The 23,858-nt window shown below is 42.7% G+C and overlaps 1 protein-coding gene across 6 annotated transcripts in view; it reads left to right on the top strand.

The window, feature by feature from the left end:
- The window catches only part of LOC118385361 (cytospin-A-like), a 33,884-nt gene extending 18,866 nt beyond the window's left edge, over positions 1 to 15,018 (top strand). For 3 of the 6 annotated variants that reach the window (XM_052521520.1, XM_052521518.1, XM_052521516.1), the window contains exons 10-15: positions 182 to 274; positions 442 to 559; positions 2,239 to 2,341; positions 5,824 to 5,940; positions 6,379 to 6,480; positions 7,419 to 15,018. In XM_052521520.1, the coding sequence (XP_052377480.1) occupies positions 182 to 274; positions 442 to 559; positions 2,239 to 2,341; positions 5,824 to 5,940; positions 6,379 to 6,480; positions 7,419 to 7,508 (623 nt within the window). In that variant the 3' untranslated portion in view covers positions 7,509 to 15,018. The remainder of the gene's footprint in view (positions 1 to 181; positions 275 to 441; positions 560 to 2,238; positions 2,342 to 5,823; positions 5,941 to 6,378; positions 6,481 to 7,418) is intronic. The other 3 variants (XM_035772446.2, XM_052521517.1, XM_035772445.2) reach the window with 3 other exon arrangements.
- Positions 15,019 to 23,858: the final 8,840 nt, after the last annotated feature.

Here is a 23,858-nt window from a genome sequence, read left to right as displayed (position 1 = left end):
TTCCACTAAGCAGCCCATTGCTTTTGTATTTTGGGGGAAAAGTCTGCTTGCATTAACAGGTATTAATGAAGGTTTTAACTTGGGCTCTGAAGGTAGCTTATTTTACTGGTAGGGCTCTTAGTTCCCCTATGGGTTAATTTTAGAGTAATAGGGACTGATGTGTGTTCTCCATCCCCAACAGCAGATCACCTGTTCCGGGCCTCCTCTGGGACCCGCACCCCATCTGCCCTTCAGAGGGTCCCCAACATGGACTCCTCCTCCAAGTCCCTCTCAGGTGTGTGTTTACGCCACCATATGTACCTGTGTCAGAGGCTGTAACATAAATCTGTGCCTGTGTGTTCCAAAGGACCTGATTTGCGGCTTGATAGTTAAAAGTAATGTGATTGTGGTACTGATGACACTGTGGTAAGCTACTACTAAAACAGTGACCTGTGTCCCCAGTGTCTCGCAGGAGCAGTGAGGAGCTGAAGAGAGACATGTCTTCCTTAGAGAACACCTCCTCCCCTGCAGCCTCCTCCCCCACCGCCTCAGTCCCCCCCTCCACAAGGGGACGCTTACGGTATGCTCTCTTGCTCTCCGTGTGTGTGTGTGTGTGTGTGTGTGTGTGTGTGTGTGTGTCTCTGTGTGTGTGTCTGTGTCTGTGTCTGTGTGTGTCTGTGTCTGTGTCTGTGTCTGTGTCTGTGTGTCTGTGTGTCTGTGTGTCTGTGTGTCTCTGTGTGTCTCTCTGTGTGTCTCTCTGTGTGTCTCTGTGTCTCTCTGTGTGTCTCTGTGTGTCTCTGTGTGTGTCTCTGTGTGTGTCTCTGTGTGTCTCTGTGTGTGTCTCTGTGTGTCTCTCTGTGTGTCTCTCTGTGTGTCTCTCTGTGTGTCTCTCTGTGTGTCTCTCTGTGTGTCTGTGGCTCTCTGTGTGTCTGTGGCTCTCTCTGTGGCTCTCTGTGTGTGTCTCTGTGTGTCTCTGTGTGTCTCTGTGTGTCTCTGTGTGTCTCTCTGTGTGTCTCTCTGTGTGTCTCTCTGTGTGTCTCTCTGTGTGTCTGTGGCTCTCTCTGTGTGTCTGTGGCTCTCTCTGTGGCTCTCTCTGTGTGTCTCTCTGTGTGTCTCTCTGTGTGTCTCTCTGTGTGTCTCTCTGTGTGTCTCTCTGTGTGTCTCTCTGTGTGTCTCTCTGTGTGTCTCTCTGTGTGTCTCTCTGTGTGTGTCTCTGTGGCTCTCTCTGTGGTCTCTCTGTGTGTCTCTCTGTGGCTCTCTCTGTGGCTCTCTCTGTGGCTCTCTGTGGCTCTCTCTGTGGCTCTCTCTGTGTGTCTCTCTGTGGCTCTCTCTGTGGCTCTCTCTGTGGCTCTCTCTCTGTGGCTCTCTCTCTGTGGCTCTCTCTCTGTGGCTCTCTCTCTGTGGCTCTCTCTCTGTGTGGCTCTCTCTGTGTGGCTCTCTCTGTGGCTCTCTCTGTGTTTGTGTGTGTCCCATGTCCCCATGGTTCCTCTGCCCTGTAGATTAACAAATAAGTAGATGAGAAAAGTGACAGATTGATTGTCCAGTCTACCAGAGGGACGCAGGGGGCGAACTGGAAATGCCAGGTAATTCGGGAGGCGTCGACTGGAAATCTAATTGACTGCAACCTGATAACAATACATTGACCACTGACAACACACACTGCTCTGAATGACTGAGGGGCTCGACTGAAAGGACACATGTTCTCCTTTCACCATCTCCCTCTCGTTCCTGAGCTCTATCTGTGTATTCCCCTCCTATTGTAAAGTGGCTGCTCCACTGGATGTCATAAGGTGAATGCACCAATTTGTAAGTCGCTCTGGATAAGAGCGTCTGCTAAATGACTTAAATGTAAATGTAAATGTTCCTGAGCTCTATCTGTGTATTCCCCTCTCTCTGAATGATTCAATATCATGGAAGGATTCTATTGTTCACCATCTTGACATGCTAGTTGGTGAATGCAGGGGGCTGGGAGAGTATAGTTACATAGGATGACAGACAAAAAGACAAATGTTTTTCAATGTCTCCCCCCCCCTGACGTGTTGTAGATGATCATCTTCTGAAAGAGACACGATGAGACTGTTTCCTGGACACCGATAAAGCCCAGTGCTGGACAAAAGAAAAACAAGCTCAATGGGGAATCTCCATAGAAAATGCATTTTAGTCCAAGATCAGGCTTTACTGTGTGTCTGTAAACCACCCCTTTGTGTAGGATCATTCGTTCTGTCCGTGTCCTCTTTAATTTCTGGTGTGTGTCCATAGGGAGGGGAGAAAAGACGCCCTGTCTGCACTGGCCAGGGAGTACGGGGGATCCAAGAGGAACGCCCTGCTCAAGTGGTGTCAGAAGAAGACTGAAGGATACCAGGTATGAACTAACAGGGCGGGGAATGGGTCGAGGGTACAGGCACACCCCAACTAGCGCACCGTACTTATTCCACATCCCATTGGACAATGCTTTGATTTCTCAACAGGTTTAGATGCAGGAAAGAATATCAGATCATTACCGTTTACTCTGTTAGGGCCAGTGCCTTATGCGCTTTCTCCAATAGATGCAAACACGGACGGTAAACACTGTTTCCTTCCTGTTCGTTTCCAATCAGAGCCCCTTCTTACTCCTTCCAGGCTTTTAAGATGTTTACCCACCAGGAAGCATTACGGTCTGCCTTGTCTAGTTACCATGGTAGCAGTTAGGCTTTACCCTCTCCAGGAAGTGTGCCAGACTTCACCGACGTCCCGGCCCTTCCTCTGCCCTCTCCCTTTCTCTGAATCTCTCCACGGCACGGGCTGGGGCACGTTGGTACAAATGGCCATTTTGTGCTACAACAGAGACAGTCGTGGCCAAAAGTTTTGAGAATGACACAAATATTAATTTTCACGAAGTCTGCTGCCTCAGTTTGTATGATGGCAATTTGCGTATACTCCAGAATGTTATGAAGAGTGATTGCAAAAATTCCCTCTTTGCCATGCAAATGAACTGAATCCCCCAAAAAACATTTCTGCTGCATTTCAGCCCTGCCACAAAACGATGCACATGCCGTCATCATTGCTTTGCACAAAAAGGGCTTCACAGGAAAGGATATTGCTGCCAGTAAGATTGCACCTAAATCAACCATTTATCGGATCATCAAGAACTTCAAGGAGAGCGGTTCAATTGTTGTGAAGAAGGCTTCAGGGTGCCCAAGAAAATCCAGCAAGCGCCAGGACCGCCTCCTAAAGTTGATTCAGCTGCGGGATCGGGGCACCACCAGTACAGAGCTTGCTCAGGAATGGCAGCAGGCAGGTGTGAGTGCATCTGCGCGCACAGTGAGACAAAGACTTTTGGAGGATAGCCTGGTGTCAAAAGGGGCAGCAAAGAAGCCACTTCTCTCCAGGAAAAACATTAGGGACAGACTGATATTCGGCAAAAGGTACAGGGATTGGACTGCTGAGGACTGGGGTGAAGTCATTTTCTCTGATGAATCCCCTTTCCGATTGTTTGGGGCATCCGGAAAAAAGCTTGTCCAGAGAAGACAAGGTGAGCGCTACCATCAGTCCTGTGTCATGCCAACAGTAAAGCATCCTGAGACCATTCACGTGTGGGGTTGCTTCTCAGCCAAAGGAGTGGGCTCACTCACAATTGTGCCTAAGAACCCAGCCATGAATAAAGAATGGTACCAACACATCCTCCGAGAGCAACTTCTCCCAACCATCCAGGAACAGTTTGGTGATGACCAATGCCTTTTCCAGCATGATGGAGCACCTTGCCATAAGGCAAAGGTAATAACTAAGTGGCTCGGGGAATAAAACATCGATATTTTGTGTCCATGGCCAGGAAACCCCCCAGACCTTAATCCCATTGAGAACTTGTGGTCAATCCTCAAGAGGCGGATGGACAAACAAAAACTCACAAATTCTGACGAACTCCAAGCATTGATTATGCAAGATTTGGCTGCCACCAGTCAGGATGTGGCCCAGAAGTTAATTGACAGCATGCCAGGGCAGATTGCAGAGGTCTTGAAAAAGAAGTGTCAACACAACAAATATTGACTCTTTGCATCAACTTCATGTAATTGTCAATAAAAGCCTTTGACACTTATGAAATGCTTGTAATTATACTTCAGTATTCCATAGTAACATCCGACGAAAATATCTCAAGACACTGAAGCAGCAGATTTTGTGAAAATTAATATTTGTGTCATTCTCAACTTTTGGCCACAACTGTATAAACCTATTTTTTGGGGGGGTGCCCTACGGAGTTGGGGGGTGCGCCCTACGGAGTTGGGGGGTGCCCTACGGAGTTGGGGGGTGCGCCCTACGGAGTTGGGGGGTGCGCCCTACGGAGTTGGGGGTGCGCCCTACGGAGTTGGGGGTGCGCCCTACGGAGTTGGGGGGGTGCCCTACGGAGTTGGGGGGGTGCCCTACGGAGTTGGGCTACAATGCTAAATAGCCTCTCTAGTTTAGTATTTTCTATTGGTCCCCTGGCTCCCGTCTAAATCGTTTTCTTTCCACAAACAGTGTTCTCGCTTGTTCTCTTTTATATATATATACGGTATATAGGCCTATGTGGCATTGTTTTCATGAGGCCCATAGTTAATGTGTTCATTACCTCTCTGTTGCTGCTCGGAGTGCTTGGTGCCAGTTGACTCACTGTAAACACACTGCTACCAGCCAAGCCTTTCCTAACCCTGTTTTTCCACAGATTATACTCTAATGCTCTCTGCTGGGATCCTCCTGTCGCGTGAACTCTACTTATGCATCGTTGCTTCATATACTCCTCTGGTAAAAGGGATGCGTAGAGAATACATGCCTTAAACATGCCTTAAACATGCCTTAAACATGCCTTAAACATGCCTTAAACATGCCACATGCCTTAAACATGCCACATGCCTTAAACATGCCTTAAACATGCCTTAAACATGCCTTAAACATGCCTTAAACATGCCTTAAACATGCCACATGCCTTAAACATGCCACATGCCTTAAACATGCCTTAAACATGCCTTAAACATGCCTTAAACATGCCTTAAACATGCCACATGCCTTAAACATGCCTTAAACATGCCTTAAACATGCCTTAAACATGCCACAAACATGCCTTAAACATGCCTGAAACATTTTTATGTTCCTTGTTTCTAAGTATGTCAGCGGTTTAACAGTCCTTTCTCAATAGCTGTCTGGTTTTTTGTGTGGGTGGAAGGTTCCGAGGAAAAGACCAGCGTGACTCACCATAGTTAGTGACTAGAGTGCCTTTGTCTGCAGCATGTGTAGTCCTGGTTAACACCAATGAGACGGGTGCTGTGATCCCGGAGAGCCAGTGAATTGGGGTCCCGCAGAGAGCAGCGACGCCTCTTGGCGGAGTACGCAGGCACCCCCTTCCTCTTCCATGCTCCCCACTGCGGTGTCCCTTGTGTAATGGCGCCCTGGTATCTGTACCATTTTCTTCTCCCCATGTCCCTTGACACGCAACATCTCTGATAACTGACAAAGGTTCCCTGTGACCCTTAGAAGACATGTGAGGGCTGCCTTGCTGTAGACTGGGCCTGCGTCCCAAATGGCACCCTATTCCTTATATCGTGCTTTTGACCAGGGCTCATTGGGCACGCAGAAGGGGGTGGCGAAAGGGGGTGGCGAAAGGGGGTGGCGGAAGGGGGTGGCGGAAGGTTAAAGCCAAACTCTCTCGCTCGAGTGCAAGGCAGTGTGAGTAACCACCAGTTAATAAAACATGTTCCTTCTTCCACTTCCCTTGGAAGACCACGGTTTGCGTAATCTACGGTTGTTGCTGGTGGTTTGGGATGACATGGTCAAACATCAGGTTAGCCTATGACTGGGGTTTTGTTGATCCCTTACTGTTGTGCTCCTTCGCTGCAGAACATTGACATCACCAACTTCAGCAGCAGCTGGAACGACGGGCTGGCCTTCTGTGCTGTTCTCCACACCTACCTGCCTGCCCACATCCCCTACCTGGAGCTCTCCAGCCAGGACAAGGTGAGATCGAGGCTCCCACTGTCAGCTAAGGCAGTCATGGTGGAGTCCCTGGACACAAATTAAGTCTAATCGTGGACTTAAAAGCATTTTCAATTAATATTCCCCATTCCCCATTGAGCTTGCCTGCCGGGGTGGCAGGGTAGCCTAGTGGTTAGAGCGTTGGACTAGTAACCGGAAGGTTGCAAGTTCAAACCCCCCAGCTGACAAGGTACAAATCTGTCGTTCTGCCCCTGAACAGGCAGTTAACCCACTGTTCCTAGGCCGTCATTGAAAATAAGAATTTGTTCTTAACTGACTTGCCTAGTTAAATAAAGGTAAAATAAAATAAAAAATGGCCCATAGCTAGGCATTAGCTGTGTCCAGGAATGTGTTTGGAAATGTTGTGTCATGTTGTTGTTCGTTCATAAAAAAAAGTTTATTTTCTCCCTTTTCTTTCAGAAGGAGAATTTCACACTGGCTTTCCAGGCCGCGGAAAGTGTCGGGATCAAGTCCACGTTGGTAGGTGTCCGAGCTAAAAGTGTCGGGATCAAGTCCACGTTGGTAGGTGTCCGAGCTAAAAGTGTCGGGATCAAGTCCACGTTGGTAGGTGTCCGAGCTAAAAGTGTCGGGATCAAGTCCACGTTGGTAGGTGTCCGAGCTAAAAGTGTCGGGATCAAGTCCACGTTGGTAGGTGTCCGAGCTAAAAGTGTCGGGATCAAGTCCACGTTGGTAGGTGTCCGAGCTAAAAGTGTCGGGATCAAGTCCACGTTGGTAGGTGTCCGAGCTAAAAGTGTCGGGATCAAGTCCACGTTGGTAGGTGTCCGAGCCGTTTACATCCACCATTTGAACGAAAGGATATTTGACTACCACTAAAAGCGTAGAATGAAATGAGTCAGATGCTTTATTCGAGGGGGATGAGAGAGACATTCCATGTGACTTCCTCCCCTCTTTGTAAGGCTTGACTGGGCAACAGGAAGACGGGGCTGATGTATAGTTGCAGCAATGCACACCAACATCACATAGTTTGGCTGTAGCCTGTGAGGCCTTAAAAGATGTGTTCATTATTATTATTTATTATTATGTCAATAGCAAGCAGTTTATTTAGGAGCGGTGTCACACCGAGGCCAGTAGACTTCAGCGTAACAAGAGACGGGCTGGGTTTCCTCTGTGTGTGTGATCCACTGTTTTCCCCAATACACACTCCAGAGAGCTGACGGAGGGGGAGGAGATTTGCTATTAAAACAAAAGAGACGCTCTCTGTGTTCTTGACAATTATATGACCATTTAGATATTAAGTAGAGGCAGGAACACCTCTCCACCTTTCTCTGGTGGAAAGTATTGTGACTTCTTACTCTTAGGCCAAACGAGGGGTGCTCGCTTATTCCTCACCATCTCTTACGCAGAGAATGTTCTGCACGTACAATTTGCAGCGAGAGAAACTACGCAGTGTGTTACGCATTTGTATTGCAACCCATATCGTCTCTCTCCGACTCTCTCAGGACATTGGACAGATGGTGTACACAGAGAGACCTGACTGGCAGAGTGTGATGACCTACGTCACGGCCATCTACAAGTACTTTGAGACGTGACCCGTCTTCAAGCCTGAACACCTCGCTGCCCCGCACACCCCAGACCACATTTCCAGCCATTTCCAGGCTGTCATCATAACACTGGACGACCTTAGAGCAACATCGGCTAATGCTACCTGCAAAGACTTCTGGGACACCGAGTTGTACATTTTAAGAGCTATCACTTAACTCCATCCAGTATGTTCCATGTGTACGATGCAGTGTTCTACAAATTCTTTGCTTGGGACATGTGGTTTCTCAGCTAGACTGAAACCCTCCAAGACTATGTTCTGGATAGACCGAGGCCCTGGGTATTGGACAATGTGTTGACCAGGCCCCCCCATCTGTTGTTCAAATTCCCTTGGATCAGCGACTTCCTGTATACTCAAAGTCTTTTGACCTCTTGACCCCAGCCCTATGTGAACTCTGCGCTGTCTGCAGTAGCCTATAATAACACCATGATCACCTCCAACACTACACTTCAAGTTTGGATTTGGAATACTGCAGAGAACAGGACTGCGTTTTTAAAATTTGGTTTGCCCATTTTGTCCGAGCAATGACTTTAATGGCAAGTTTGCCTTTTACCTGATAGAGGGTCCAGCTTAACTGTCACGGTAGGTGTTGTGTATTGTTTTAGCTGGTTGCTTTGTTGTGATATATATATATATATATTCCAAAGAGATAATGTACAAGTTTGTCCAGATGATATCTTGAACTTCACAATAATCAGTGCCATGTTAGTCTCTTGTTTGTCATAATTGGCCAATACAATAAGCATTGACCAATCAATCGCATTGAAGTCGTTTACACCATTTTACATTTTGTAATTTTTTTTCTCAGTCTAGCAGTCTGTGTCCAAACTCTGCTAAACTGATGGTTGGCCATCATGGCCGGTCTCTGGGTGTATAGTGAGGTCAGTTGCCCTGTAGCACACCAATCCATAAATAGGCTGAACAACGCAAGGAGCTGACCTGATAAGCTAACAGTTTTGTCATTACGGTAAAGGCACCCCTTACCGTCCCACAAATCCTCACTGGTTTCAAAGCACAACGAGGGGAGGGGAGGCTCTTTACTCAAATGGAATGTGTTTAAACCTTCATCAATGCCATGAAAAACACTTTGAAGGTTTCAACGGGTGATTCCTCATGAAACCAGGACAAAAAAAATAGATTTTGGGGATTTTCATGACATGTGTTCCATAGAATGGTCCTTTGGAGGATTGTTGACATACAGTGCCTTTGGAAAGTATTCAGACCCCTTCACTTTTTCCACATTTTGGTAGGTTACAGCCTAATTCTAAAATGGATTTAAATAGTTGTTTTTTTCTACACACAATACTCCATAATTACAATGCAAAAGCTGGTTTTGTAGAAGTTTTTGCTAGTTTATTAAAAATAAAAACTGATCACATTTACAGAAGTATTCAGACCTTTACTCAGTACTTTGTTGAAGTACGTTTGGCAGCGATTACAACCTCTAGTCTTCTTGGGTATGACGCGACAAGCTTGGCACACCTGTATTTGGGGAGTTTCTCCCATTCTTCTCTGCAGATCCTCTCAAGCTCTGTCAGGTTGGATGGGGAGCGTTGCTGCACAGCTATTTTCAGGTCTCTCCAGAGATGTTAGATCGGGTTCAAGTCCGGGCTCTGGCTGGGCCATCCAATGACATTCAGAGACTTGTCCCGAAGCCACTCCTGCGTTGTCTTGGCTGTGTGCTTAGGGTCATTGTCCTGTTGGAAGGTGAACCGTTGCCGCAGTCTGAGGTCCTGAGCGCTCTGGAGCAGGTTTTCATCAAGGATCTCTCTGTGCTTCGCTCCGTTCATCTTTGCCTCTGTCCTGACTAGTCTCCCAGTCCCTGCCGCGGAAAAACATCCCCACAACATGGTATAGAGATGGTGCCAGGTGCCAGGTTTCCTCCAGACGTGACACTTGCATTCAGGCCAAAGAGTTCAATCTTGATTTCATCAGACCATAGAATCTTGTTTCCTTTTAGGTGCCTTTTGACGAACTCCAAGTGGGCTGTCGTGTGCTTTTTACTGAGGAGTGGCTTCCGTCTGGCCACTCTACCATCTTCACAGAGGAACTCTTGGGCTCTGTCAGAGTGACCATTGGGTTCTTCGTCACCTCCCTGACCAAGGCCCTTCTCCCCCGATTGCTCAGTTTAGCGCTAGGATGAGGCTTGTTGGTTCCAAACTTCTTCCATTTTTAAGAATGATCGAGGTCACTGTTCTTGGGGACCAGAAATGTTTTTGTAACTTTCCCTAGATTTGTGCCCTGATTACAATCATGTCTCGGAGCTCTACGGACAATTCCCTCGACCTCATGGCTTGGTGTTTGCTTTGACATGCACTGTCACCTGTGGGACCTTATATTGTGTTCAATCAATTGAATTTACCACAGATGGACTCCAATCAAGTTGTAGAAACATCTCAAGGATAATCAATGGAAACAGGATGCACCTGAGCTTAATTTCGAGTCTCGTAGCAAAGGGTCTGAATACTTATGTAAAGGAAGGTATTTCTGTTGGTATTTTTGATAAATTAGCAAAAAAAGTCTAAACTTGTTTTTGCTTTGTCATTATGGGATATTGTGTGTAGATTTTTTTATTTAATTTAATTTTATAAAGGCTGTAACATAACAAAATGTTGACGTCAAGGGGTCTGAATACTTTATGAAGACACTGTGTCATTTAGCATCTAAAAGCATAATTGACAAATATTTCTGGCATGTTTGCCTTACCCAGGCCTCTAAGACTCCATGATGTTTTATCTGTAGGTGCTACAAAGCAAACATTTGTCATATGAAGCTTTACTTACTGCTTGCTCTGTAATATGAGTAGTATTTTGAATTCAATCATTTCTTACATTATTTATGAATATTGAAAAATATAAACATGAAAATATAAAAAATGTGATTTTACCTGGGCATATCAAAGTCCCAGAGTGGGATCGCTGCTGCTTTTAGAGTTGCAGGATGTTCAATGATACAAGTAAAAGGAGGGCTGTGATTGGTTATATTGCCCGCTATGCCAATTTCTCTGTTTTAAAATGGGCCATTACATTTTTATTTTTGTTTTATATTCATTAAATTAAGAAAATTGTTATTGAAATCAAAACACATTTCAGAGCAAGCTGTAGTTTTTTAGATATTTTTTAAAACAAACACGGACAACGCTGGGCCAATTGTGCGCCGGCCTATGGGACTCCCAATCACGGCCCGTTGTGATAGTGGGAAAGCTTTATTTGTGTCACATATGAAACATTATGGAGTCTTAAAAGAGGCCTGCCTGGGTAAGGCTAAAATGCCAACTTTGATAAATGATTTCTCGATTATAGTTTTAGAATACATTTCATGAAAATCCCCCCAAAATCATGGTAGCTTTTTGTTCTGGTTTCGTGAGGAATTACCCCAAAAACATTTGGTATCGTACACAGTAAATCTCTTTCCTCCAGCACAGCGAAATCAAATTAGCTAGGTATGTTCCCATGCATTGGGAAAGCGTACAATCTTCAATTGTTTTGAGGTTGGAAAGTATACAACTGTGTGTGTTTGTATTTTACATACACCTTAGCCAAATACATTTAAAATCAGTTTTTCACAATTCCTGACACTTAATCCTTGTAAAAAGTCCCTGTCTTAGGTCAGTTAGGATCACCACTCTATTTTAAGAATGTGAAATGTCAGAATAATAGTATAGAAATTTTATTTCAGCTTTTATTTCTTTCATCACATTCCCAGTGGGTCAGAAGTTTACATACACTCAATTAGTATTTGGTAGCATTGCTTTAAATTGTTTAACTTGGATCAAACGTTTTGGGTAGCCTTCCACAAGCTTCCCACAATAAGTTGGGTGAATTTTGGCCCATTCCTCCTGAGTTGGTGTAACTGAGTCAGGTTTGTAGGCCTCCTTTATTGTGATGCCATCTATTTTGTGAAGTGCACCAGTCCCTCCTGCAGCAAAGCACCCCCATGTTTGATGCTGCCACCCCCGTGCTTCATGGTTGGGATGGTGTTCTTCAGCATGCAAGCCTCCCCCTTTTTTCTCCAAACATAACAATGGTCATTATGGCCAAACAGTTCTATTTTTGATTCACCAGACCAGAGGACATTTCTCCAAAAAGTACAATCTTTGTCCCTATGTGCAGTTGGAAACTGTAGTCTGGCTTTTTTATGGCGGTTTCCTCCAGCATCTTCACAAGGTCCTTTTGCTGTTGTTCTGGGATTGATTTGCACTTTTCGTTCATCTCTAGGAGACAGAACGCGTCTCCTTCCTGAGCGGTATGACAGCTGCGTGGTCCCATGGTGTTTATACTTGCGTTCTATTGTTTGTAAAGCTGAACGTGGTACATTCAGGTACCACCATTTGGAAATTGCTCCCAAGGATGAACCAGACTTGTGGAGGTCTACCATTATTTTTCTGAGGTCTTGGCTGATTTCTTTTGATTTTCCCATGATGTCAAGCAAAGAGGCACTGAGTTTGATGGTACACCTCTAATTGATTAATGTCAATTAGCCTATCAGAAGCTTCTAAAGCCATGACATAATTTTCTGGAATTTGCCCAAGCTGTTTAAAGGCACAGTCAACTTAGTGTATGTAAACTTCTGACCCATTGGAATTGTGATACAGTCAATTATAAGTGAAATCTGTCTAAATAATTGTTAGAAAAATAACTTTTGTCATACATAAAGTAGATGTCCTAACCGACTTGCCAAAACGATAGTTTGTTAACAAGACATATTTTTTATTTTTTTTTGGTTGAAAAATGAGTTTTAATGACACACTTAGTTTGGAATGTGAACTTCTGACTTCAAGTGTGAGTGTGAGAGAACTTATGAGTGGTGTTTTTGGTACATTCCAATAGTCTCCTTATCCTAAGATTCCATGTGAATAATTCACAACATTCTGTTGTTGCTCATAAAGGCGTCTGATAAGGATGCCTGACATGCCTCTGCTAAGATGAGCTACACTCATTGAATAGGTACTGGTCATTGCAAGGATTCAAGGATAATATATTTATATATATATATTAGTTACCAGTCAAAAGTTTGGACACACCTACTCATTCAAGGTTTATTTATTTGTACTATTTTCTACATTGTAGAATAATAGTGGTCAAAATAGCCCTTACACAGCCTGGAGGTGTGTTGGGTCATTGTCCTGTTGAAAAACAAATTCTAGTCCCACTAAGCGCAAACCAGATGGGAAGGCGTATCGCTGCAGAACGTTGTGATAGCTGGTTAATCAAATCAAATGTATTTATATAGCTTTTCTTACATCAGCTGATATATCAAAGTGCTGTACAGAAACCCAGCTTAAAACCCCAAACAGCAAGCAATGCAGGTGTAGAAGCACGGTGGCTAGGGAAAAACTCCTTAGAAAGACCAAAACATAGAGAGGAACCAGGCTTATAAGGGGTGGCCAGTCCTCTTCTTGCTGTGGCAGGTGGAGATTATAACAGAACATGGCCAAGATGTTCAAATGTTCATAAATGACCAGCATGGTCAAATAATAACAATCACAGTAGTTGTCAAGGGTGCAACAAATCAGCACCTCAGGCTATGAAAAGTTAACTGACACTTACTCCTATCTCTACTGCTCCTGCTGTCTCCAGAGAGTTGAAAACAGCAGGTCTGGGACAGGTAGCACGTCCGGTGAACAGGTCAGGGTTCCATAGCCGCAGGCAGAACAGTAAGTTTTTCTTGAATCTAAAATAATCACAACAGGGTCACCAGCAAAGCACCATTACACCTCCTCCATCATGCTTCAAAGGTACACCTGTTAATTGAATTGCATTCCAGCTGACTAGCTCATTAAGTTGGTTGAGAGAATGCCAAGGGTCTGAAAAGCTGTCATTAAGGCAAAGTGTGGCAACTTTGAAGAATCTCAAATATAAAATGTGTTTTGATTTGTTTAACATTTTTGTTTGTTACCCTAACCCAAATAAAGAAAAACCCTTGAATGAGTAGGTGTGTCCAAACCTTTGACTGGTAGTGTGTATATACAGTGGGGCAAAAAAGGTATTTAGTCAGCCACCAATTGTGCATTGTGCACTGATAATCTCCCTCGATCTGGGGCTCCATGCAAGATCTCACCCCGTGGGGTCAAAATGATCACAAGAACAGTGAGCAAAAATCCCAGAACCACACGGGGGGACCTAGTGAATGACCTGCAGAGAGCTGGGACCAAAGTAACAAAGCCTACCATCAGTAACACACTACGCCACCAGGGAGTCATCCTGCAGTGCCAGACGTGTCCCCCTGCTTAAGCCAGTACATGTCCAGGCCCGTCTGAAGTTTGCTAGAGAGCATTTGGATGATCCAGAAGAAGGTTGGGAGAATGGCATATGGTCAGATGAAACTAAAATATAACGTTTTGGTAAAAACTCAACTTGTTGTGTTTGGAGGACAAAGAATGCTGAGTTGCATCCAAAGAACACCATACCTACTGTGAAGCATGGGGGTGGAAACATCATGCTTTGGGGCTATTTTTCTGCAAAGGGACCAGGATGACTGATCCGTGTAAAGGAAAGAATGAATGGGGCCATGTATCGTGAGATTTTGAGTGAAAACCTCCTTCCATCAGCAAGGGCATTGAAGATGAAACGCGGCCGGGTCTTTCAGCATGACAATGATCCCAAACACACCGCCCGGGCAACGAAGGAGTGGCTTCGTAAGAAGCATTTCAAGGTCCTGGAGTGGCCTAGCCAGTCTCCAGATCTCAACCCCATAGAAAATCATTGGAGGGAGTTGAAAGTCTGTGTTTCCCAGCAACAGCCCCAAAACATCACTGCTCTAGAGGAGATCTGCATGGAGGAATGAGCCAAAATACCAGCAACAGTGTGTTAACCTTGTGAAGACTTACAGAAAACATTTGACCCCTGTCATTGTCAACAAAGGGTATATAACAAAGTATTGAGATACACTTTTGTTATTGACCAAATACTTATTTTCCACCATAATTTGCAAATAAATTCATAAAAAAAATCCTACAATGTGATTTTCTGGATTTTTTTTTCTCATTATATCTGTCATAGTTGAAGTGTACCTATGATGAAAATTACAGACCTCATCTTTTTAAACTTGCACAATTGTTGGCTGACTAAATACGTTTTTTGCCCCACTGTATGTCCACATTTTCCACAGGTGAAATAGTTTCTTCTCTTTTTGAATTTGCCTATATATAAACTGCACCTCTGTTCACATTGTCACATTCAAATAAAGTAAGATATTTGATATCTTCGTGGTTGAAAGGTTGCCCATCTGATGTCAGTGAAATAGATCAACGCTCTTGTTCAGGGTCTTACCAGTGGCTACATTTCCATGAACTTGTCAAGTATTTTTTTGTTGACATTTATAAAGTTTGCATTGAAAATACTGCGGCGTTTCCTTTTAACTATTTTGTCGCTAAAAAAAAACAGCTGGACGTAACGACATCACACACAAACCTGGTGAAGAATAAAAAAAAAGTGATTGAAGTGTCTCCATTATCCATTTAGGCAAATTGTGCATTAATAAATTGCTGACAACCTGTATGTCCTCCCACCTGTCTGTTTCATGTCTCAGGTAGCCGGCGCAAGCCAGCATGGATAGAATGCACAGTCCGTGCCACGGTGAAACTTGCGCTCCTGTAGCCTAGATCTGAAATAATTGGATGGTGAAACTTGCATTCAGCCAACCAGCAGGCAGTAGGTATTTAGAATTAGATGTGGAGTGGAGCTTTATAATAACGTGATGACATCACGTACCTTCACATTTATTCGGCAATCATTTTATCTATTTTTTTTAAACACTGTTTCCATAATTATTCGCGATTAAGAAAGTTTGACAAAATACAAATCCACCTATGCCAAACGGATACAAAATGTGTCGATTTTTAGAACGTTTCTCCTATAGCTGCCGTTGCTATTTTTTTTGTTCTTGCGACATTGTTTTTATCGAATAAACCTTGATCAATGAAAACCTTGTCTAATGACATCTGATGCCTCACACGAGCACTGTGGTCATGTTGTGGTTGGGTTGGTTTCTGGGTTCTGCAGTTCCTGGTTTGCTCATTTTAATGTGTTATCTGAATAAATGGAATGGCTAGCAAGAGCAGTCGGCTACATGACAAAGGTCACTGATGTCTCGCTGAAATAGAAATTAGATTAAAACTAGGGTGAGTATAGCCAGAGCATGTTATGTACTGTGTGGGCAACACTTTATAAAGTAAAGAGTTGTTGAATGTATCAGTCCGTCATAGCTAACAGTCGACAGGATGCCAATGTCGTCTTATTTCCTCCCCTCTCTCCTTTTATAGCGCGACTCTCTTCAGTCAATGATTTAAGGGACCTGGGCTCGTTGATGTTTGAACCATAGAGATAGATAGAGGGCTAGTACCTAAAAGCCGTTTAATCACGGGCAGGTGGGACTTTCTATAGTTTAAGGAAGGATCACACAATTCCATCCAGGTCACCAGGAGGGTTCAGCCAATTAATTATACTAGTTTGAAAACGTTCCATAACTGCAGGTCACAGACGCCACAATTAGGACGCGGATACAATAATATGACATCTAAGTATATGGTTTGAGCCTATGGGCACGATGTATTTTTGTTGGCATGTACCAGTAAAAACTCCAACTACTTACAGTATGTATCAGAGGACCATTCAATTATTAGCATTCTGAAGTACAAACTGGATTGATTTAACAGGTCTTTGAAGTACTCAATGTAACGTTAACACTACAAGACCGTTTAACTTATTCTGAAATTACGAAAAGTTGTTTAATTTTTTGACGAATGAGGTTTAGAAGTAGATTTAACGAAAAATGTATGTATTGTGTTTTTTATCCACTTGTATGTGTTTGCAAGATAATATCTATAAGAAATACAATTATGACTACAGTTTTCCTTTTTACCAGTCTGTAGTGCCATACACCTCATCAGCAAGATATTTTATTTCCCCATTTCTACAAAACTAACACACTGAAAGTTACATGGCTTACAGGCTTATTTTTATTTATTTATTCTACCGACTTTCTTAAAAAATGTGAGCTATAATTGAATTCTTGGCCACTTTGCGTCGCTCCACTGCAGAATAGAACACCAGATATGACTCCAAAGGCACCACAGACAGTAGATGGAAACTAAGTGGTCCTGCTGATAAAAGGAAGGTGTCATCCTCTCCACCAACGTCCCTCAACATGGGTTATTTGTGTTGGCTAGACCCTGAGCTTCTCTCCTCGTCAGCCTCAGAAGGAAATGGTTTGTGAATGTGTTGCTGCCTGCTGTTCTGGATGACTGTGTGGATACACTCCATAGCTGATGTGAGACTTCACTGACATATTCAACCTCTCCCTGACCCAGTTTGTAATACCTTCATGTTTCAAGCAGACCACCCAGTAGTGGTGCGTGGGTAAAATCACTGGCCAAGCCAGAAAAAAATGAATTTGCTCTATAACATTTTCGTTTATATGCCTTGAAACTGTGAAATATTTTTATTTGACCTTTATTTAACTAGGCAAGTTAGTTAAGAACAAATTCTGATTTTCAATGACAGCGGGTTAACTGCCTTATTCGGGGGCAGAATGACAGATTTGTACCTTGTCAGCTCAGGGATTTGAATTTGCAACTGTTTGGTTATTAGCCCAACACTCTAACCACTAGGCTACCTGCCGCCCCAGGCTACCTGCCGCCCCAGGCTACCCTACGTCTAAGACCGAGACAATAGGCACAGTGGCAGAATAAATTCAACCACACCTTTGTTTCATCACAAAACCGGAAAGCACCATCCGTCCGGTGGAGTCCACAAAGCATATTGCTTGTACAGTAACAAACAGTTACATGACCTACAGTATGATCAAGCAAATTAAAGTTTCCATAATTTTCAGACTACTAAACAACCATAGATTTAGAACCACAGAGAGTTACCGCAAGTCGCAAAGAATACAGGAGCTGCCTCCACTATTCCAGCACCATTTAAACTTCAACATTTCAACATCATCAAGTCACCTCTGCTAAGTCTAAAACAGCGACAACTAAAAGATTCCAAAAATTATTTAGTTCAATCAACGTAAAATAAATATGATGTGGCTGTCCAAGCTTCTGATTTGTGTGTGTGTGTGTGTGCTGTGTGAGTGTGTGCATATGTTCATACAAGTAGAAAAGACATGTTGACTCACCCTACTTATAGAGAATGCCATCCTCCTCTCTTTCACGTTGATGAAACGGTCTATGACACTGGCATACAGTACACACTTTTGTTGCCCTTGGCTATCTGGCTAGAATGCTCGCTCACTAGCTTAACTTCCTGTCATGGGCAATGTTAGCTCGCTACATATTAAACTTTCATTCCCTCAGTCCAGGGGTACAATGTATGAAGTTATGGTTGCATCAGAATCACTGCTATAACCATTGGCCAGTACAGAGAATGAAGTAAAACCAGAAATCCAAATCCAAATTAATTTCCCACAGCCTGATGTTGCTGATGCATTCTGGGAGTCTACTGGCCAGACACCATCTGAGACAGTGGTTAATGAATTACTTTAGTTTGTTCAAAGGGTTCTCCGTGTTTCAGATACATACAGAAAAATGGATTTGACATTTGAGTTGAAGATCTTCAGTTTTGTTCGATGTGCTATACAGCTAAAGACCTGTGTTTAGTCAACTGGTCAGCAGTTTGATTCCTGTACTCTTCTCTTTCAGTTGCAAAGAACGGTGACGTGTGTATCTCCATTCTGCACGAGCCCGGAGAGGACAAGTTTGGCTATGAGAAGCCTGAGGAGCATTGCAACAATCGCAGTTGTGTCTGTTAATGATGCATTTCTCTTGATGTGATGTGATATAGGAGAGAAGCCAAATTCAAGCTGGCTTCCCTTTAACATTTTCCTTTGTTGAAATGTTGAAGTTTAAATGGTGCTGGAATAGTGGAGGCAGCTCCTGTATTCTTTGCGACTTGCGGTAACTCTCTGTGGTCCATTCACAGTTTGCATACCGCCCCAACAGATCGACAGATGACTTTCCCACCTGGACAAAAGGAACACCTACAGTACGTGAGTCAATGAACACCTGGGGGGTAGTGCGTGTAGTGTACAACACTACACGCAACAACACATCTGCCACTCTGACCCTCAACACGGGGGCCCTTCAGGGGTACGTGCTTAGTCCCTTCCTGTACTCCCTGTTCACCCCCGACTGCGTGGCCGTGCACAACTCCAACACCATCATTAAGTTTGCAGATGACACGACGGTGGTAGCCCTGATCACCGACAACGATGAAACTGCTTACACGGAGGAGGTCAGAGACTTGGCAGTGTGGTGCTAGGACAACAATCTCTCCCTCAACATCAGCAAGGAGCTGATCGTGGACTATAGGAAACCGAGGGCCGAGCACGCCCCCACCCACATCGACGGGGCTGCAGTTCCTCTGTGTCCACACCACAACAGAGGGGTGCTGTTTCGCTCGCTCGGATGCTTTCTCCGGTGAGACACAGTCTCTTGTGATTTAAAGGAAAAATGTGAAGACACAGAGAGACGAAAGACAGATCATGGTCCACACACACACCAACACATACGTAAAGAGGGTACGACAACACCTCGTCCCCCTCAGGAGACTGAGAAGATTCAGCATGAGCCCTCAGATCCTCAAAAAATTGTTCAGCTGCACCATTGAGAGGATCTTGACCGGCTGCATCAGCGCTTGTCTTGGCATCTGACCGCAAAGCACTGCAGAGGGTAGTGCGTATTGCCCAGCACATCACAGGGGCCAAGCTCCTTGCCATCCAGGACCTCTATACCAGGCGGTGTCAGAGGAAGGCCCTAGAAATTGTCAAAGACTCCAGCGGCTACCACACCACAAGCAGTACTGTTGCACCAAGTCTGGAACAAACATGTATTTAGCCAAATTGTCATTGCTAATTGTGCTTATTCTTTTTCTATTATAAAAAGAAAAAATCTCTCTGCATTGTTGGGAAAGGCCCATAAGTAAACATTTCAATGTTAGTCTACACCTGTTGTTTACGAAGAGTGACTAATAAAATAAATAGATACACTGAGTGATCTCTAGACCTCAGTGAGCTGGTAAAGGGCTAGATTAGTGGTCATATGCCAGGTTTATACTATTAGATAGATTAGTGGTCATATGCCAGGTTTATACTATTAGATAGATTAGTGGTCATATGCCAGGTTTATACTATTAGATAGATTAGTGGTCATATGCCAGGTTTATACTATTAGATAGATTAGTGGTCATATGCCAGGTTTATACTATTAGATAGATTAGTGGTCATATGCCAGGTTTATACTATTAGATAGATTAGTGGTCATATGCCAGGTTTATACTATTAGATAGATTAGTGGTCATATGCCAGGTTTATACTATTAGATAGATTAGTGGTCATATGCCAGGTTTATACTATTAGATAGATTAGTGGTCATATGCCAGGTTTATACTATTAGATAGATTAGTGGTCATATGCCAGGTTTATACTATTAGATAGATTAGTGGTCATATGCCAGGTTTATACTATTAGATAGATTAGTGGTCATATGCCAGGTTTATACTATTAGATAGATTAGTGGTCATATGCCAGGTTTATACTATTAGATAGATTAGTGGTCATATGCCAGGTTTATACTATTAGATAGATTAGTGGTCATATGCCAGGTTTATACTATTAGATAGATTAGTGGTCATATGCCAGGTTTATACTATTAGATAGATTAGTGGTCATATGCCAGGTTTATACTATTAGATAGATTAGTGGTCATATGCCAGGTTTATACTATTAGATAGATTAGTGGTCATATGCCAGGTTTATACTATTAGATAGATTAGTGGTCATATGCCAGGTTTATACTATTAGATAGATTAGTGGTCATAGCCAGGTTTATACTATTAGATAGATTAGTGGTCATATGCCAGGTTTATACTATTAGATAGATTAGTGGTCATATGCCAGGTTTATACTATTAGATAGATTAGTGGTCATATGCCAGGTTTATACTATTAGATAGATTAGTGGTCATATGCCAGGTTTATACTATTAGATAGATTAGTGGTCATATGCCAGGTTTATACTATTAGATAGATTAGTGGTCATATGGTCAGTGGTCATATGCCAGGTTTATACTATTAGATAGATTAGTGGTCATATGCCAGGTTTATACTATTAGATAGATTAGTGGTCATATGCCAGGTTTATACTATTAGATAGATTAGTGGTCATATGCCAGGTTTATACTATTAGATAGATTAGTGGTCATATGCCAGGTTTATACTATTAGATAGATTAGTGGTCATATGCCAGGTTTATACTATTAGATAGATTAGTGGTCATATGCCAGGTTTATACTATTAGATAGATTAGTGGTCATATGCCAGGTTTATACTATTAGATAGATTAGTGGTCATATGCCAGGTTTATACTATTAGATAGATTAGTGGTCATATGCCAGGTTTATACTATTAGATAGATTAGTGGTCATATGCCAGGTTTATACTATTAGATAGATTAGTGGTCATATGCCAGGTTTATACTATTAGATAGATTAGTGGTCATATGCCAGGTTTATACTATTAGATAGATTAGTGGTCATATGCCAGGTTTATACTATTAGATAGATTAGTGGTCATATGCCAGGTTTATACTATTAGATAGATTAGTGGTCATATGCCAGGTTTATACTATTAGATAGATTAGTGGTCATATGCCAGGTTTATACTATTAGATAGATTAGTGGTCATATGCCAGGTTTATACTATTAGATAGATTAGTGGTCATATGCCAGGTTTATACTATTAGATAGATTAGTGGTCATATGCCAGGTTTATACTATTAGATAGATTAGTGGTCATATGCCAGGTTTATACTATTAGATAGATTAGTGGTCATATGCCAGGTTTATACTATTAGATAGATTAGTGGTCATATGCCAGGTTTATACTATTAGATAGATTAGTGGTCATATGCCAGGTTTATACTATTAGATAGATTAGTGGTCATATGCCAGGTTTATACTATTAGATAGATTAGTGGTCATATGCCAGGTTTATACTATTAGATAGATTAGTGGTCATATGCCAGGTTTATACTATTAGATAGATTAGTGGTCATATGATGGTTGTACAGTAACAATGGATAGATTTTTACCATGGTCTAATTTTAGCAACAGATCCGTAGAATTTCTGTGGACTCTGATGTCACTTTGGGGATTGACGTTTATCCCAACCGCAATGCTTTTCAGCCACGATCAACTTCAACATGTATCAATGTAATCTGCTCATCCTTGAAACTGGTCCAGGTACAGCTATTCTGAAGTAAATGTACAATTATAACAGACCAATAGTTACGTCACACACACACATAGCTGAGCTGCATAAATCCCACCTCCTCCTGACGACCTGTATGAAAGTGATGTGTTGTTGCACGTCTTCAGAACGGCGCGTTAATCAGAGCATGCAACCGCGTTTTCCTGTTCTAGCTTCTGAGTGCATCAAGAACGAAACCTCCTCCAACAGGCGGAACGTCTATATCATTTTCAGTCATATTTTCCTATAGACAAACGTTCACATTTTGAAGAAGCATGGATTATGTGAATACTATGAATACGCTTGTAGCCTATGGAGAGAAGGCTTGAACATATGTTGTGCATTTGCGTCAGTGTGTGTCTTGACAAGACAAAAAAGGCAAGTATTATTTATATTTTTTTACTTTCACTGTATGTTTAATCATAAAGGGTAATCGGAATAACTATTGGTCGAAAAGGATTCAAATGTGCCAAATCTCAAAGTGGCTCTTAATTTAATTAAGGTGAAATATAATTGTCTAAATTGGGAAATGTTCGAGTTTCTTTTTGTGTCCATTTATTTCAGGTTAGACGCAATAGTTTTTGGTGGTTTAATTTACTTGTTCCCTCCTCATTAAATTAGTAAACTAAATTGAAACTGAAAATAAATAGGGCTACAATAAGCTTCATAACTAATTTACTACCTATAGTATACTAACATGATCAACAAACCTACTTCTTGCAGTCTTCCTGAATTGACTGAGTTGAAATTGGAATGGACCCCGACCCTGCTTTCTATCAACATAGAAATATGTTGATTATGTAAACATATTGATAAACTTTATCCTGAGAATGAATATCATCTGCATCATCTCTTGTTTTGGGCTTTGTAGTCTCGACTCTAGATTACAACCTCAAAGACCTATTCCATGGCAAACTCTCAGTTACAACAACCACCAATTACCCTTACTGTTACACCAACTATGAATTACCATCACTGTTACACCAATCGTAAATTACCCCGGCGTAGTTTGTGTCCGTTTTTCAGGACAAAGATGTAGTCAAGCCCTTATTCTCCTTTACATCAGCAATTCACATAGTGCTATGGCCAGCAGCAACATTCCTGTAATTCGTTTTCATTCTCTGTGGTGGTCCTTTGATAGACAAGTCTGCAATACAGTCCTTCCAAAGGACGTGCGAAGCTTATCACGTCCTTCAGGGCGCGCGCACACACACAAACACGCACATTAATGCCGATTTACACACTATACATTGTACACTGACTCATAGATTACAGTACACCTATGTGCAGTCTTAGAAAAAAGGTGCTATGTAGTACCTAAAAGGGTTCTTTGGCTGTCCCCAAAGGACAACCCTTATGGGTTTCATGTTTAAAATAAATGCTTTACACAGAGGGTCCTACCTGGAACCAAAAAGACTGGTACCTGGAACCAAAAGGACTTGTACCTGGAACCAAAAGGACTTGTACCTGGAACCAAAAGGACTTGTACCTGGAACCAAAAGGACTTGTACCTGGAACCAAAAAGACTTGTACCTGGAACCAAAAAGGGATCTCCTATGGGGACAGCCATAGTGTACAAGCAAACAAACTGGGAAAAAAAGCTTCCCCATTTAAATTCCTGCACCACCTTTATCATATAACACATTAATGATCCACGTGAAGCCAGGCATGTAGCTTATTCCTGCCTCTGAGGGTAGGTAAGGCCAGGGACAACCTGGTCTCGGAGCATTTCGTATTATTCTGTATGTAAATCTGTGACACTCCATTTAGTATGATATGTTACATTTCGTATGGTATGTATTAATTTGTGGATGTCTATCACCCATTTCGTACCAGTTAAAAGTTTGGAATCATGAAGTAACCAAAAAAAGTGTTAAACAAATCTAAATATATTTTATATTTGAGATTCTTCAAAGTAGCCACCCTTTACCTTGATGAAAGCTCTCTCAACCAGCTTCACCTGGAATGCTTTTCCAACAGCATTGAAGAAGTTCCCACTTATACTGAGCACTTGTTGGCTGCGGTCCAACTCATCCCAAACCATCTCAATTAGGTTGAGGTCGGGTGATTGTGGAGGCCAGGTCATC

This window comes from Oncorhynchus keta, chromosome 6 (genome assembly GCF_023373465.1).
Source record: "Oncorhynchus keta strain PuntledgeMale-10-30-2019 chromosome 6, Oket_V2, whole genome shotgun sequence".
Taxonomy (NCBI): domain Eukaryota; kingdom Metazoa; phylum Chordata; class Actinopteri; order Salmoniformes; family Salmonidae; genus Oncorhynchus; species Oncorhynchus keta.
This window is presented reverse-complemented; position numbering and strand designations above follow the sequence as displayed.